This window comes from Wyeomyia smithii, chromosome 1, assembly GCF_029784165.1.
Source record: "Wyeomyia smithii strain HCP4-BCI-WySm-NY-G18 chromosome 1, ASM2978416v1, whole genome shotgun sequence".
In the NCBI taxonomy this organism is placed as follows: domain Eukaryota; kingdom Metazoa; phylum Arthropoda; class Insecta; order Diptera; family Culicidae; genus Wyeomyia; species Wyeomyia smithii.
In genome coordinates, this window is record NC_073694.1 from 40,533,356 (window position 1) to 40,551,367 (window position 18,012).

General features: G+C 38.2%; 2 protein-coding genes across 4 annotated transcripts in view; one reads left to right on the forward strand and one right to left on the reverse strand.

Moving 5' to 3' along the window:
- LOC129718314 (cuticle protein 21.3) overlaps positions 1-2,068 on the reverse strand; it is a 37,463-nt gene extending 35,395 nt beyond the window's left edge. Inside the window, exons 1-2 of one of the 3 annotated variants that reach the window (XM_055668966.1) lie at positions 1,747-2,068; positions 914-1,013 (exon numbers count right to left, since the gene is read on the reverse strand). The gene's annotated coding sequence lies outside the window, so the exon portion shown is untranslated. Of the gene's footprint in view, positions 1-913; positions 1,697-1,746 lie in introns of those variants that run through there. The other 2 variants (XM_055668965.1, XM_055668964.1) reach the window with 2 other exon arrangements.
- A 533-nt stretch (positions 2,069-2,601) lies between these two features.
- Positions 2,602-18,012, forward strand: part of LOC129718313 (cytosolic purine 5'-nucleotidase) — a 78,686-nt gene continuing 63,275 nt past the window's right edge. The window contains exons 1-2 of the mRNA XM_055668963.1: positions 2,602-3,143; positions 14,693-14,960. Of these exons, the coding sequence (XP_055524938.1) occupies positions 14,851-14,960 (110 nt within the window). The 5' untranslated portion in view covers positions 2,602-3,143; positions 14,693-14,850. The remainder of the gene's footprint in view (positions 3,144-14,692; positions 14,961-18,012) is intronic.

Genomic DNA, 18,012 nt, shown 5'->3' on the forward strand with positions numbered 1-18,012 from the left:
GTCTGCGTCAATTTGAGTCCTCGATTTTAGCAATGTTGTGCTTTTCACAGTGCGTCAGTTTTTTCTCGTTTTTCGTGATTATCCTTATCTTTATCTTTTCAGGGTTAAAAGTTATGAGGCGATTAGCGGTTTACTGGGATTCCGTTCGTTTGAGCGTAAAACTGAACTTTTCGGTTGACACATTTTTTCAACAGAGTCCACCATAATACCAAACCAGACACTTTATAGTCAAGACTGGCGATTCGTAAATTTCGAATGACATTTATCAAATTTCCAGTAGACAATTAAAACCACACAGCTGGTCCATCACTGTCATGGTTTGTGTACTGAAACGTACTTAACCTTCCACAAAAACAATATTCCCAACGGGAAGCTGACATTTTCTGACGTTATGCAACACTCACAATCGTCCCCCGGAGTTCTCACAGTTTGCGGGCTTTGGTTACATTAATAATTTGTGCTACGTTACGAGAACGACCAGACATTTGCCGTTTGGTCAATTTGTGATGTTGGCGTACAACGTTCCCCAAGCACATTGTCGAACATCAGACTATCGATCGACACTCAACCTAACATAGATACAGTGACACCATGTATAGCAAACTAATTACAATTAGATTTTAATACACCTTGTAGATCGCTGGGCGGCACCGGCAGGCAGTCTAAAATTATGATTCCATAATTGCCGATAGTGAAACCATGTTTACGACCACCCTTTTTGTTCACCAGCAGCGCGAAGGTGGGTCTGCTTCATAAGTTGGTTCATGTTGAAATTCACAAAAGTGCTCGAAACATCAATTGTGAATCAGTCTAGTTAACTTCTATCGTCTGCTGTACGAATGTTCTGTCGCCTCGCCCCTAATGAACCAAACATTTCGCGCTCACATTTATGCATCAATTTATCAATAATCACCTGTTTGAGTACTGCCATCAGCAGCCAGCAGCGGTAAGAGGCACAGCACAGTGAGAACATTGCTGCTTCTTTATTTTCGACTTCCTTTTCACGACAAGCCCTGGAATAGGAAAGATATCAGCAAACTGTTATAGTAACCAGTTCCAATGAATAATTAAATAATGAGCATTTAGCAAATCATAATTTTCCATATGCCGCTGTGAGTGGAGAAAAAAAAACACTTCAAAAACTTTCTCGACACTCTTCTTATCTATTGAAGGCCATTTGGTCGGAAACTTTTTGGCACAATCGTAATTCAGTGGATTTGACAACTTTTCCTCGTAAAATATCAAGTTCACTAATCAAGTCGCGTGTCTCACTGCCACTGGGATTTTATGAAGGTGTGCTTCCTCATTCTGGCTCTATAGGTATGTTTACCGCGATTTAGGCCGGTAGCCAAGCTGCTCACCCTTTCGATACTAGCAAGCAGCGTCTTATTTCGCACTGTTTTACAGCTAAAAAGTTGAGCACCCTCATGCCTTCTTCTACAGAAGCCAGAGTTTATACCGACGTAACAACTTTTCACACATACTGAGGCATTTCCGGGCAAAATCAGAATGAAAGGATGTGACGTTCTCTGTTTAAAATTATCTTATAGAATTGTTTATGGCACCTAAACATGGTACTTAAGTTCCTTTGTGAGACTTTGCTTACTGCGGATGATCGATATTTCAAATCACATTTTGGAGTTATTATTTTGAAGACATTTTATTACAGTAAAGTAAAGTGAAATAATTCACCACCAAATCCAATTCAGCTTTAAATCAAATACAGTTCAAGCTTAATTCAAATACCATTGCAGTGGTTTTGCATAAAATTCTTCATACATATCCAGTAACGTTCGAATAACTTCATTCAGAGAGTTCACAAAATTTTAATGTTCTTAATTTTCGCAAAAATGCGCTATTCCAAATTCGCAGAATGAGTCGAAACTATAATTCGACTATCGCTAACAAAACTTGTGTAACCAGAATATTATCGCGAATGTATCGCACTGTACTGCCGATAGCAGATAGGCAGAGAAGCATACGAAACAGGGGCATCCGTTTCGTTACCCAAATTGACTTTTATACCTACTTCAATCTCACACCCCTTACACCTTTCCTGCATAAGCACCAACAGTCAAACTCCGACCATCCCCAATGCGCCACCCAACAAAGGGTAGTGGAAGCCGGTGCAACCGTCACTTGAATGTGAGGAAAAGGTGTATTATCGCTCTCCCTCCCTATGTTTACATTTCCAATATCACGGCACTCTCAAATATTGTTACCTTTTACAGTCCGGTCTACTGATGTACGGTTCGATGCGCGAAACTATGATTTAATTAGTTTGCAGTAGAATTTTACATTGATAACACAAAACAATATAGAATATGATCCCAATTTGTTAACAATTTGAAACTGAAACTGTGATTATATTGATTTCAGCTCCAGATACACGCCCTCCAAATACGCGCATAGAAAAAGCTGCCATACTTTGCAGCTTCACCCTACACTGATTTGAGTTTACATCGGACCAAAATGAAGAGAACCGGCGAGAATAACACGGTGTACTCACGCTTCTCTCACCAATTACTCTCCAATGCCGATATATCGTATCGTATCGTAATGAGATTCGTGTCTCGTCTTGTGTTTGCTTTTTTGACAGCAGCAACGAAGCGACGCCGCGTCATAGGCACGGTGCGAAGAAAATACAACCCATCATTTTCCTCCTGCTGTTTCCAAGTAGATTGCAGTGTCATTTCAGAGTGTCATATTTTCGGCTTTGTGGATTTCGTGCGTGCTCTACACAGTGTCTGGTGAAAAGTGTTCGATTCCTTTGCAAACAAAGCAAACCCGCAGTTAAAGGTGCATTTGTGTTTTGTTGTTACGGTGTTTTGTGTGCAGGAAAAATCACAACCAAGTTCAATGTGAAATCCTTGAAAAAGGTGGTGCAATCTTTTTCTCCTCGTGTATAGAACATTAGTTTTTCCTTTATATGTGTTGATGTGTAAATTGCTCAACGAAGAAAATCATTCCGACTCCGGTGAATCGACTGCTTCGCTCTTCATCTCCATTCCGCATCCCCTCCGCAGTCACTCTATCGCAGCTGTTCCACTGTCATCATCGCCCTAACGGGTCATCGGTAGCAGTAAAACAGCCGGCCGGACGCCATCAGCATCTTCTGTCCCGCGGTTCGCCACTGGTAGCAGGTTGGTATTCTTTCTGGCAAAATAAAATTGCCTATATTTAGGGTGATGGAAAAATTGATTTTTTCACGCGTTGAAAATCCGTATAGTGTGGAAAAGTACCACATGTAGAAAATTACGTTTGCTATAACTTTTTTCCCATCGATTGGTAATCAGGATACAGGCTCTGTTTTTATAATTTTTTTTTGTTATCAAACATCCTTTGAAACCTGAACCACCCAAGTGTTTCCATTGTGAATATAAATGGCTTTCACTCACCGCACGAAACGGCAGTTAGGTGGGAATATATGTATCTATTCCACGGTAACAGGTTAATGCCGATTCGTAAGCGAAATGGAAAATCTATTTTTATGTTCAAGCGCGAGACTCACTAACATGACATACGACCGCACTTCAGAAGCCGCGTGTCGGCTATTCATGCTTCCTAATTTTTGTTTGGTAATTATTTTGGCATTTCAGTTTTGCGAACAAAGGAGGCATTCATATACGGGTTATTCATAGATTTAAATTAAGTATGGGAAATTTTCGCCCAAGCTAAGCACCCGGTTTGGTTGTTGTACGCTGGTTCTTTACCCAAGGGGTTTGCAATACGATTTTTGCGAGAGTCATACTAATTATTAGAATAATACCTGTTTCCACGGGTTTTGTTATCAACTTATTAATAACAGAATTGTTGTCGTAAACTTTCGTTATTTTATCTCTATCGTCCCTCAATAAAACACGTTTCTATGAATGAGGACAGGCCAGTAACAAGTGCCACAATGAAAAAAAAAAGAGTTTGTTAAGAAATGTCAATCTATTACTCATGTGATTACAATATTTAATTATGCAAGGTCATAGGCTTTAAGAAAAAAAAAGCCAATCAATCTATCCCGGTACCGGAAACACCCACATTACGTGGTATTCGCTCATATGAGGTTGCTTTCTAAAAACCGAAACCCTAGTGGAACTCATAAAATTCCTCAGTTTCGGAACATATCCCCGTGTGAACCGAACTTCCGGAAGAAGAGAATTCTTTTAAAGAACGTTTGACTTGAATGTAAATAAGTGACTGAATTTTTACGAGCGAAAACTCTTGAAATCGAATGGAAATAGCAAAAGTTACAAGAATTTTAATTTGCGGGTACCCGGGCACCCCATCGGGCACATCCAGTTAAAGTAAAAAGTTTTCGTATCCGAAAATTACTCATAACACGAATCTCATTCCAGAATCCTAGTCCCATAGACTAAGCTGTCTTGCTAATTCCTTAAGAATCCCTCGAAGACGTCCACGATTCCAATGTGAGGAATCCTATGGAATCTATGCGAAACTTATGTGTTCGTCCAGGTTATTTGCCCAGAACCAGAGTCCAAGATGTGTTGAAAAAATTTCTTGAACATTTGAAAGGAAACGAAAATATTGCGGATAGTTCTATGGACAGAAAAGTGAAGAAGATTCTGAAGAGACTTCACTTCCTGAATTGTGGCTCGAAAAGTAGGAGTGTAACAGGGATTCGTTCAGAAATCGAAGAAGCGTTCCGGTTTAAGGTCCTACAATGTAAAAAAAGTTCTCAAACGCGACGATAAGCAAAATTTAACAGCAAAAATACGTGCTCGAGAAATGTATTACGGTTTTTTGACAAAATTTTCATCTACTATATAAAAATGGAACTCCGCAACGCTTGATCTTATTGATATTATTCCCTTCGTCTCTGAGGTGTACAATAACTACGTAAAACATGCGCAATTATGACTTTTTGTGCTGAATTTGCCTCTAAATCAAAATTTAAAGCGATGACATATGAATTTTTTTTTCAATTAAAATGTTTGTCAATGTTCAGAAAAGACATTTGAGGAAAAATAATTAGTATCTGATCACTAAAACTTCAGATATAATTCACAAAACTACGTAAAACATGCAAAGTTATGACTTTTTGTGCTAAATTTGCCTCTAAATCAAAATTTAAAGCGATGACATATGATTCTTTTTACATTAAAATGTTTATCAATGTTCAGAAAAGACATTTGGAGAAAAATTATTAGTATCTGATCACCAAAACTTGACATATTATTCACAAAACTACGTGAAACACGCAAAATTTTGACTTTTTGTGCTGAATTTGCCTCCAAATCATAATTTAAAGCGATGACATATGATTTTTTTTGATTAAAATGTTTGTTAATGTTCAGAAAAGACGTTTGAGGAAAAATTTTAAGTATCTGATCACTAAAACTTCAGATATTATTCACAAAACTACGTAAAACATGCAAAATTATGACTTTTTGTGCTAAATTTGCCTCTAAATCAAAACTTAAAGCGATGACATACGATTTTTTTTTAATTCAAATGTTTGTTAATGTTCATTAAAGACATTTGAGGAAAAACTATTAGTATCTGGTTACCAAAACTTGAGATATTTATTCTCAAAACTATGTAAAACATGCAAAATTATGACTTTTTGTGCTAAATTTGCCTCTATTAAAAATTCAGAGCGATGACATATGATTCTTTTTACATTGAAATGTTTGTTAATGTTCAGGAGAGACATTTAAGAAAAAATATTTAGTATCCGATCACTAAACCTTGAGATATTATTCACAATACTGCGTGCAACAATTATGACTTTTTATACTTAATTCGTCTCCAAATCAAGATTCAAAGCGATGACATGTGATTCTTTTTTCACTAAAATGTTCGTTGATGTATGAGAAAGACATACGAGGAAAAATAACAGGTATCTGATTACTATAACTCGAGATATTATTCACAAAACTACGTGAAACATGCAAAATTAGGACTTCTTAAGCCGAATTTGCCTCTAAATCGAAACCCCAAGCTGTGATCTGTGATTTCTTCTATAATAAAATGTTCGTTGTTGTTTAAGAAAGATATTTGAGGTAAAATTAATAGGTATCTGATTATTTGAAATTTAAATATTTTTCATAAAACTATAATACTTTTGAAAGTGGAACTCCATACGTCATTTTGAAATCCAAAATGATGACTTCCAGGTTCAGCAAATCAGCCCAAATCACGAAAGACAATCCAATATGGGTATTTCCGTTCTGTGCGTTTTCAGAACTAAAAGTACTTAAAGTGATGATGGAAGTATAAGATGAGAATTATATTTTTGAAGTGAGTTGAGCTAATGCAGCAATGAAATACACTAAGGTCGCATTTTACGCGTTTTTTTACGCGGCTTTTTTACATGGATTCCGGAATTTACGCGTTTTTTTACGCGAATTCCGGAATAAACGCGTTTTTTTAACGCGAATTCCAGAATTCACGAGGGTTTTTTTACGCGGATTCCAGAATTGCACGGTATTTTTTTTTCGCGGATTACGGTTTCTCTTCACTCGGATTGCAAAATTAACGCGGGTTTTTTTACGCGGATTCCGGAATTTACGCGGATGCCGGAATTTACGCGGTTTTTTTACGCGGATTCCGGAATTCACGCGGTTTTTTTTACGCGGCCGGTATCCCCCGCGTAAAAAGCGACTTTAGTGTATAAAAAATGATTCTTATCTTTGAAACCTTTGATCCCGAGCATCGCCGGGAACGTTCAACTAGTTCTTCATAATGGACGATGGAACATACGTCGTGGAAGACTTATAACAGCTTCCAAGATTGGCTTATTACACTGCAATTGCCAGAAATGGAATCGAAGAATATTTCAGGACAAAAAAGTGGTTGAATTCACCAAGAAATATCTTGTTCTGTAAACAGTTTATACCTGTGACAGAAAAAGCTCAACTTATAATATCTCAGGCACCATCAACAAGGTAATTTACCAGAAGTAATTTTATTGGTTGTCAGGATACAAGACTTGATGCGGTTATTACGAAGACTTATTCATATAACGCGGTTGTTTTTTGCACGGTACGTATCCCTCGAGTAAAAATATACTTTACATTTTACTTTTTCAAAATGACACCCGATTTTTATCACAAATAACTTTTCGTATTCTTTTTTCTGCAGGGACTTAACCACCATTGATAGTAGATCTATTGGGGTATGCTCCGCCTTACTCTAGGTGCATTCAATTTGGCATATAACTATTATTGAGTTGCTATCCAATTTGATTTGCACATACATTCCAGTCAGACACCACACTTCGAATGAAGTTTAATATCTGAGAAGGAGTTTCGTTCGAAATGTCGGGAAGACCTAATAATTCTCTACCGAGGATACGCAGTCAGTCTGTATTAATACTCAGCATTCGCAGAGTAGGTGTTCCGAGGTTTTGCTCTCAAGTCTACAAAGCGGCACCTCTAATCATCGAGTTTGCCTAGCTTCATGACATAATACTTGCGCGGACAGTGACCAGTTAAATGTTCCGTTATCGTACTTAGGGCTGGTAAGCCAGCTACAGTATTCCAATAATAATTGCATATATTCTAGCTTGGTAAACTGTTGGCCAGTGTGCCATAGAAATATACTCATTGATTCCTGAACCGGTGGTAACAGCAACAGTAGCTATATTTATTTTGGAACCGCCGGTGTAGAAGATGGTTGAGCCCTGTCGAACTACTGGTTGTTCATTTTCCCAAGCTTCTCGTTCGGTCTCAATGATTTAATAACGAATGTCGATGTTGGGCTTATTTCAGCAAATGCTCCTTCGATGTCGAGAAATGTAGCCAATGCAATTTCTTTGGTTTCAAGGTTTTGTGGACTTTCCAAGCTTCTCCAGATTGTTGTTCCTCCAAAGTGTGTTTTTATTGGATATTTTGGTTTTGAACGGACAGCTTTCATTGTAAGCAGTAAGAAGTTTACTTGTTATCAACTCAGATGAGAACTTTAGTTCTTGTACAGTCTTCATATTTTGTTTAATCAAAAGTCCTTGCTCCTTTTCTGGTGTCCCTGTGGATTTTCAGTTGGACTTCTCCAACCAATGACAAGTGCGCCAGCAAAACGAACATTTTCTAGCAGAGACATCAGGTTCGTCGAGGTGGTTGCTTGAACTTTTATTGAAGTGAAGCAAATTTGTTATGGATAAGGTGCAACAGTTTGTTTGTTATAGCGCCCACTTCGCTGGTGTAGGTCTTTGACGCAGAGTCGACAACGGCAGTAGATGTCGAGTAGTTGGAGGCTTCTGCAAGGTGGATGGGCGCCTATAAAAACAGATTGGACACCATCAGCATGACCGGCGCCGTAAGCGGTAAATTGAAGAAAGATGCAGCCAACAACCTAGATGTGGCAAGTTAATGGTTTTAGTTCAGCGCGGCAGGGTGACCGAAATGGGCGTGCCACTTTTGCAACATGTTGTAGTAACAATCTGTTAATTGGTTGCGAAGATACAGAAAGAGTTCTACTGGGTTACCTGTTAATTAAAGTGCTAGGTTACATATTTGTTATAGTGCTAGGTTACCTATTTGTTACAGCCGGAATAGAAATTTTATAGTTCATTCCAAGTCCAACTTTCAACCTGATCGGAAGATTAAATAAAACGTTCCTTATTCACAAGTCTTTGCGTTCTGATACATAGTTACAATACAACCATATTCACATTATTCCCATTTTTTCTGGAATAACGCTGCGCATTTAAGGGTTAAGTGAATATTTTCTCATCACAAATAATCTTGCATGAATTTTCTTGTTTTCATTTAAAATTTTCATTACAGGGCGTTTTTATATTTATTAGATATTATTAGACAGTCTTTAGTGTTTAGCGATCAGAAGAGCACAGCTAAAGAATTTCAAAGTTTTATCCACACGACATACAAACAATATATTTTGATACGATTTTGTATTTTCCCATGTGCTTCTGATAATAAAAAAATATCTGAACGAGATATGATAAATCAACCTAAAAGGAGTTGTTCTGAGCCAAATCTACCAAATAGTCTGTCTCCATCAAAGCATGTTCCAACTGTTCTATATGCTTTCTTAGTTAGTTAGAAAGCTGATACGTTAGTAACATAGTTTGGTTTCGGAATGATATTAGTAGAATCATATTTGTTATAATTTCTGTTATTTTAACACCTAATGGAATCAAATTGAAAGCACAACCTAAAAGGTTTTTTGCATAACTAACTAACAGTTACTGTTAGGGAAAAGTAGGTAAAGACAGACACTCTAAGGTTTAACCTAAATAATTACTCAGGTATTGCTATTTAGATCGCAGTAGTCGTACAAATTGAAACTTACGATCATTTGAACTTCCTCCAAGTTTCATGTGTTTTGGGTCTTCAAAAATAAGACAAAAATTTGCTGTTTTTTGAAATGGTTTGGAAAGACGAACCCCTGGGGTGGGTAAGATGGACTCTATGATGGTAAAGGTGGACACTTACAAAAAAGATGTAGTACGTTACGTATTCTTTTGATTTATGTGTTAAGTGCTGGCCATACAGTTTGGGAGGGTGGGTTAGGATGAAGGCAATAATTCACGGCCTATATGGCCTGTTCTAACTGCAAAGTGATTAATATCTGCTGGTTCCTCTCGCGGGTGTACTTTGTAGACATCTGTAGTACACAACCGATATTACATATGAAAATTTATGGAAAATCCATGTGTCCATCTTGCCCGACCTGGCTGTAAATTTTTCAAACGATCGTAGCTCTCTATCGGAACATCGAAAATCTGCTGGTTTTTCACTAGAAAACCGAGGAAAGACTAATTAAACACTTCAGGTAGGATAGAAGCACCGGTTTTGGCCATGATAGAATTAAATTGATAATTGCGAAGAAGTATCTTGAATTACTCCTATTTCGAAGTCTTCTTTTGAAACTGCTGATGTTATTCGACAAATACATTACTTACTGTAGCAATTTCTTTGCGTATTTTACTTTTAATAAAGGAACTAATTATACTCTCCCAGGTTTACTGTACAGTCTAACGTTTAGGTAATTTGCAAGCTATTTTTGATAGAGTATAATCTTGTTTAAGTTTGTACATTTCTATAGCAAATTTTGTTACCAGCATCAGGCACAACTTATTACAGCACATGGATAAAAAAAATAGGCAATCTGGTATCATTTTTCTCTGCAATATCAAAAATAACAGAAGCTTCCAAAAACGATCAATGATCCATTCTTGGCCACTTATCAAAGCAATTCCATAATTCATAATCCTGATATTGGCCATATGTAAACAAATCTATGATAACATTGATGCGAAACATGAAAAGTACGAAGTTTTTCGGGCTGTCATAAAGCATGTATCAGACTAACCGTTGTAGCGGTTGACCGCTACCGTTCCGTTCTTTTTCGACCAATCAGAGCACAGCGGTCGACCGTCGCTTGTTGTTGTTGTAAAAAATAGAATTATTTCTATTTTGGCCGCCAACCGTTCCCAACGGTTGGCGACTGCTGTCATTGACATGGCGAAGGCAAACGTGCCTCTTCACACCTACAGAAAGTCACATATAGAGACTTATCGAATAAAAATGTGTGCTTCTCTTTTTGGCACACACGACAGCCAGTCAAAACATTAATAGCACCGGCAACGCTGCTTGGCGATGTCAAATTTCGACCAAGGGAACGGGAAGGAAAAAAAAAGAAGTTTTGTTTTGATCGTGCGCTAGGAACTTGTTTTTATTAAATCTGTGTTTCGTTTGTTAGAAATAGTTCCAGTGCAAGTGAAAAAAACTTGACCGATCGTGCCTCTCCGGAGGAATATAGTCAAACGGTCAGACTCAGCTTTTTTGCTGCTGCGTTTGCGGGTTTTTGTCGTATTCGCGTAGTGTTTGTTTTGTGATGCTGATTCACTTGCACGTAGGAAATCCAGCGATCAAATTGGACACAAAATCCAGTCGTCCTCTGGAAGGTATCGACGATGTTCGAGGATGAATCCGGGATCGGAGCACGGCATCGGCGCTGGTATCGGCTGCATGGTCATGTCCTTCGCTATTGGACCTATCCTGATGATGAAAAATGCAAGCCTCCGATCGGGAGCATGAATTTGCAGAAGTGCTGCACCCAGACTGGTATACTCTCGATTGAACAAATTATTATTACAATTTCGACGTCCAGCACCGCTGGATGATGTTGAATCGCTGGTGCTAGCAAAGCAAGGCAATACTGCTTTTCAGCGTGAATATATGGATTTCACCGGATACTAATACGTCGTCCTATATTTTTACAGGTATTTGCTGTCAGCAGATTGTTGCGACGAGTGGTGTGCTAATTTTAATATAACACTTGCTTTACTTGAAGCCTGGGGACATACCGATAGCAGAAGCAAGAGTTGCTCAATACGTTCAATCTGCTTAATATCGGTTTTCTTAGTTCTTAGTTGTATTATTAGTTAGTTAGTGAGTTAATAGTAGTATTATTAGTTAGTTATTTATTAAAATTATGAATTCGAACGTCCCAAGCAGATGAAGATTAGTGTCTTATTTTTCAAATAGGATTTTATGTGATGAATTAATTATTTACTAGGTAATATTTATTTAGAATTTATATTGTGTGTTCTGCCATAAACGGAGACATCAACACTATCACATACATTTACCACATTATTATATTGATAGTTTGTAGTTGCTTTTACACAAAAAATGAATTGAAATAAAACTCAAACCTAATCTTACATTTATCTTTTACTGGCTATAATTGAGAATTGCAACGATTTTTTCGGAACTCATTCGACATATTTTGTAATGTTTACAAACTAGTAAGCATATGTACAGGGGTCAAAATAAGTAGGATAGGCAAGTGCCGGTAGGCAAAAAAGGCATATTTTTAAATTTAGGCGACATTGGCCACTTCCGGAACAAACTGGATGTCCCGAAGGAACTTGTAGTGCGAGAATTTACATTTCTGCAACAAAATATAGCATGCGACACCTCTATCTTCAGGATTTTTTATCAGGAATCATCCGAAAGACATATTTCTGAACACAGACTGCATTGGCCACTACCGGAACAATCTAAAAATGCCCCGGAGAAACCCGGAATAGAGACATTTCCATTTCTGCATCAAATATAGCGTGCGACACCTCTCTCTTCGAATTATTAGGCATCTTCCAAAACATATATTTTTGATTATTGGTAATGTTGGTCACTTTTGAAACAATCCTTGATTCTTGAACTGCATTGTGAAATTTTTCTTATCATCTGTTTTTTTCAATGAGGCAAACATTATTCCCGAATGGTGAAGGTTTTCTTTTTTTCAGGATGACAATGCTTCATAAAATTTTGGTGTGTTGAATCTTCCCTCAATGCTTTCGGATAATCGACCAACCAGCATATGCATCCGCTTCACAACCGTATATTTTCCCAACTGTCTACCCTGCTTCATTTCTTCAGCACTTCTCTTTTCCCTTCTTCATTTTGAATCTCTACAGTATAAACACGACGAGGATTGTTTCAAAAGTGACCAAAACAAACAATAAGGGGCCATCCACATACCACGTGGACAGATTTTTAACGATCCGGAAGTGGCCAATGACGCCTAAATTTAAAAATATGCCTTTTGAAAGATTCCAGATGAAAAATCCTGGAGATAACGGTGCCACACGCTATATTTTTATGCAGAAACGTAAATGTTCCCTGAGACAGGTTCCTCTGGGGATGTCCAGATGAGAAATAGCCATTTCTCGATGAGCCCTTTGCCGATTCCTGATCTTGATGAAATATTATCTTTAGAAATGTTTTTTTTTTTTTCATCTATGCCAATGATGCAAATAAGCATTTTTATCAGGTAACCAATTATCAAATCCATCCAAAAATTAGCTGGTTTGTCATGCATACCGGCACTTGCCTAGGGATACCATCTGGTCAAAGTTAGAAATCAGGACACCTTTTCTGAGCACAAATTTGACTAAGTCATTCTATTCTTCGAAGTATGAGCAAATATAACACGTAATATTTGATTTGATGTACTGATACTTACCTCGTGAAAAAACGCGTTAATAAAGAAATCCGCGTATTAAAACGCGTAATTTGAAAATCCTTCGATTTTAAAATCCGCGTGAAAAAAACCGTTAATTCGAAAGTCCGTGTAGAAAAAAAACCTAGTAAAAAACCTGAGTGCATCTCTGATGATCCACTTTTATCGAACCACTTTGAATTATTAGGCATAGGTAGTAGATACTTTAAAAATTTAACACACGTAAACTGTTTCAACTTAAACTTAACAAATGCCAAATGTTTAATGGTAACGGTCAACGCGTGAGAGATCCTTTTTGTTACTCTAGTGAGATTCAACCAATGAAAAATTTCGATCGCAGTGAGCGTTGCGACCCGAAAAAATTTGCCAAACCATTAGTTAACGCTTATTTACAGAATATGTTGCGTCAAAAAAATTGATTGTATTCTTTTCCTTTCGGAGTCAGAGTCAATTCAAAGTAAGCTGAATTTGCCACATCATTGTTCTGGTATCTCCGACAGTTAACTTTCGAAACTGACTTGTAATATAGCCATACAATGTCCCTGAACTTTTGTTTTGCATCTGGTAAGGTTATGAAAGATGTGAAACGTTGAGTGAGTATTTCATGCGCTTATACACCAAAGGCTTTTCCGTTTTACTCACTTCACTTGTCTCAAAGTTGAGCACTTTTGCGGGACGGCAGTTCAATCTAAACTATAACTTATCTTTGAACTTGGAATTAAATACTTTTTATCGTGGTGTAACATTCTTCGCTTGATTCACAAAGTTTTTTGTTTGACTAAAATTATTCACTGTTTAAAACATGTTTGTGATATAAATTTTAGTTTACTTTAAGTCTAATAATAAACAATGAACTGATGTGATGTGAACGGATTCTTGTTTTATTTGAACAGCTTCATTACAAAATATTTCTTGTTTGACCTAAATTTGACACCAACACTTCTCAATTAGTGCTGCTGGTTCTAGACAAAAACCAGCTTAGTTAATCATTATTCTACAAGCACAAATCAAATTTGTGTTTCACTATCCGGTTCCTCTAAGGACACTTCTCAAAGTGGAAGCAAAACTTTTTCTCTGAATGTGGATTCTCTTCACGTCCTAATTGGGAAATCCGACTGCGGCTGCTAGCTTCGTAAACTTTATCCCAGGCTTCAAGGTTAGTCTGTCAGTCTTTCAAGACTAGAACACTTCGTTAAAAACGGCTGAAAGGACCGCCTACACATGTTTGGCAAAACCGGTGCTCAGCGTTTACAGTGGCTGGTAGGATTTTTCGCTCATATGTATGTTAAGTTAAATTCACAAGGGTTGTCATATTAGCTTGTAATTTTTATGGTGATTTTAAAATTACTGGGTATCTCTAGAGGCGATAAAATAACAGAAATCATAAAATTCTTTTGTCACGGTCACCATGTGAGAATAAACTAGCTAGTAAATAAAAATAGCGCGATAACATAAAACAATATTTGCAATATCAACTTCACGAAACACCAATCAATTTAATTCAAAAATATTACTGCAATTACCGAACAGAAAATTTACGTTGAATGAGAACATAACATCAATCCGATATATCTCAACCTACTAACCCCAACATCTGTTTCTGACATTCGGCACAATAAGCGCATTCGAAGCAAAGCGTTCTCCGAAATCGATCGCAGTATCGATAGCGAAAGTATAATTCATGCAAATCAAAATATGCTAATTCAGGTTCTCCATCTCCTCTGCTTTCTTCCCTCATCCACAGCATCATCAATCATCGTCTGTACGAGCCGACGCAGTTTTAGCAGTTCTATCACAACCAGTAACCCCATCTGGCGGAGGGCCTTAACAAAGCGACCACTTAATCAGTTACTGCCGCTACAGCAGCTCAGCAGACAGCACTGGCAGCACACGGATCCCAGCATGTATTTTGAAGGAATGGAGTTTCCCTCGCCGCTGCCAATCGGCGAGACCGCCAACCATTCCTCCGGTGATCCTTATGTGAAGAAATACTACCGCAAAGCGGAGCACAGGTGAGTGCTTCTGGAGCCCTAAATCCTCTTCACCCCAATCGCAATATCTTATCCTGAGTATTTTATTCCGTTTGGCAAATGAAGTCGATTTTCCAAAGTTCCATGCCACCTTCATTTTTTTTTGTTGAAAGTGCGTTTATCTGCCTTACCGGGAAAAATAAGATTAATCGTTAATTCCAACCTAGCCGACACTTTCGGGGGAGTTTAATGAAAAAAGTTTCTAATCATTTTGCGTCCTTTAAGGGAAACTTTAATTAATGGTCGTAACTCTTACCGTATGAAATGGCTCCCGTAATCACTTGGAAGCGATTAAGGTATTAAGAATGGTTTAGAAGAGACTGCCTCGCAATGCTATGTATAGAATTTTTTTTTCGAATTCGATTTGACCGATCCACAGCTGGTGAAGCTACTCGACTTAAATGTAAAATAATTAATCGAAACATTATTCTTTGGCCAGTTCTCAAGTGCAAAAGTGTTTTTTATTCCTACAGCGTCCGCCTGCAGTACGCTAAGTTGTCTTTCCGCCCGTTGACAGATTAAACTTTCTTAGCGAGAAGGCAGACCAAGGCGAGTTTTAATCTTGCTGTACGGTCCGGTGCAAGATTGTATCAAATCTGTCGTGTTGCAGCACGTAAGAGAGAAAAAGTTTTTCCAACAATTGAAAAGATAGCTTCCTTGACGTGTAATGTAATCGGATGAAGTTTCTCTCTCGAAAGTTTATAGAATACTCTATGCGGGTAATTGCATCAGAAATCGATAACATTGCAACTGAATTGCATCCAGTTTTTGGCTTAAATTGGCCCTCTGAAGCATATTTTGATTTGTCTTTACAATCAAGTTTGTCTCTAAATGCAGCTTTCGTCTCAGTTTTGTTTCGATATTCATTAATTATTGAGTAGTTTAAGACTAAATTTTGTTCTGCTTTGTATTGATTCCTACATAACAATCACAGCTGAATATTTGTTATGGACAGCTGAATGTATATTTTGTTACCATGGAGAAATTGATGAAATATGGGAAACACAGATTATTCGAATTGTCTTCTTCGTGAAACTTCACAGATTTTTCATTGTCTATTGCGACTTCCGGAACTACTAACAGCTGAAAAGTCTACATCACTGGAATTTTCTGAGAAACGACTAATTTCTTCATTCGATAATTTTTTTTCAACCGACTCGACATTTCATCTAAACAAATTTTTTTTCTCGTTCGAAATAGTGTTAACAATAATTCTACGAGTGTAAACAACAATATTACAATGAACTATGGAATGTCTTATGCATGAAAATCGCACTACAATATGGCGGATCGAAAACGACCCAGTTTAACCGAAAAGTCCCACAATCAAATATCACTACTGCTATATAACGGAAAACATCTGGAAAGGGTCTCTTTGGATGCCTCAATGTTCAAGCAATTAAGTGAAGAAACTTCAGCCAAATATTATTGTCGGTTCTGGAAATATCGATTCCTGAAATGACCCCAACGTTGGTCTACGGTTAAGAATGGATAAGACTAAGCTGAAAATTATTTTCCAATAAGTCTCAAAATTTGCATAAATTTGCGGAGACAGACCCAAATTCCAAATTCAGAATACGTCGCCATGTCTCTCGGTCTTGAGCTAGTATCCTCCAGTCACCAACGAGTTTGGGATCTACTATCTATCGAAATTCATGCTAAACTTGTCGTTTTTTGGCATTCTAGCTACATACCCAGCCCACTGAAGTCTGCCGTGTTTTACCCGCTTGCGTTTATCTGCCGATGTGCATTCCTGGCACACTTAATGGTGTTGTCGCCAAAAAAAACCCAAAAGCTCGCGGATCAGTCTCTTTCAGTGTCCATGCTTCATTGCCATAGAGGGCCACCGGGAGAATCAGTGTCTTATAAAGTGCATACTAGGGGATAACTGGTTACGCAATCCATAGAAGGCCCTATTTACGGTCGCTATCCGCCTCCTAATCTCACGGCTAACCTCGTTGTCGCACGTCTTTAGTACACCCAGGCGAATAAATTTGTCAACTACTTCAAATTCTAACACCACTGCGGCACCAATATCCGACGGGCTTCTACGCCCTCTACCAGCCATCATATACTTCGTTTCGGCAGATTGTATGACAAGCCCTATTCTAGCAGCTTCCCTCTTGAGAGACCCAAAGGCTTCTTCCATCGCACTACGAATAATACCAATGATGTCGATATTGGCCGCAAAACCTAGGAGCATGGCAGACTTCGTAACGATAGTACCCCGTCTCTGGACGCCAGCCATCCGTATGGTACCTTCCAATGCGATGTTGAACAATAAGTTTTACAGCCCTTCACTCTGCTTTAAACCATCTAACATCATGAAAGCGCCCGATAACTTACCAATTACCCCGACGCATGATGTGGAGCCGTCAAGGGTGGCACGTATCAGTCTAATGGGTTCTATTGGAAAACCATGTTCGAGCATAATCCAACAAAGCTCATTATTCCTAACTGAATCGTACGCTGCGTTAAAGTTTTTGAACAGATGGTAAATCTGCAAGTTGAATTCTTGAAATTTATCGAGATTTTTTCGCAAGGGAATATTCGGCACGTAGTGGAGCCACATTGGTATTCGCCAACGAAGGTTCCCTGCAACAACCTCAGTCTGTGGAACAGGATGCGTGAGAGAATTTTGTACACGGTATTAAGTTTGAGAGCAATTCTTCAACTGCTGCCCTCACCTCATCCATGGAAGGTGGATCCACAGCTTGTCCATCATTCGTAATATTCATCCTGCTCATTTCGACGCCTCTGTCCTCCTCGTCTTTGAACAGCATACTAACATATTACTCCCAATGCCGTGCCACCTCTGATTTATCGGTTATCAGGATTCCCTCCTAGTCGTTACACATGACAGAGACTGACGGTTCCTGTTTCCGTTAATCATTTTGTAAAAGCTTCTCACATCTTTCCTGGAGAAGCAACCCTCCGCAAAAACACGCTCCCATCGCTAACGTCTCTTCCGGCGATAGAGTGTTTTTTCCAGGGACTCTAGTTGCTCGAGATATTCCTCCGCTCTGAAGTGTTA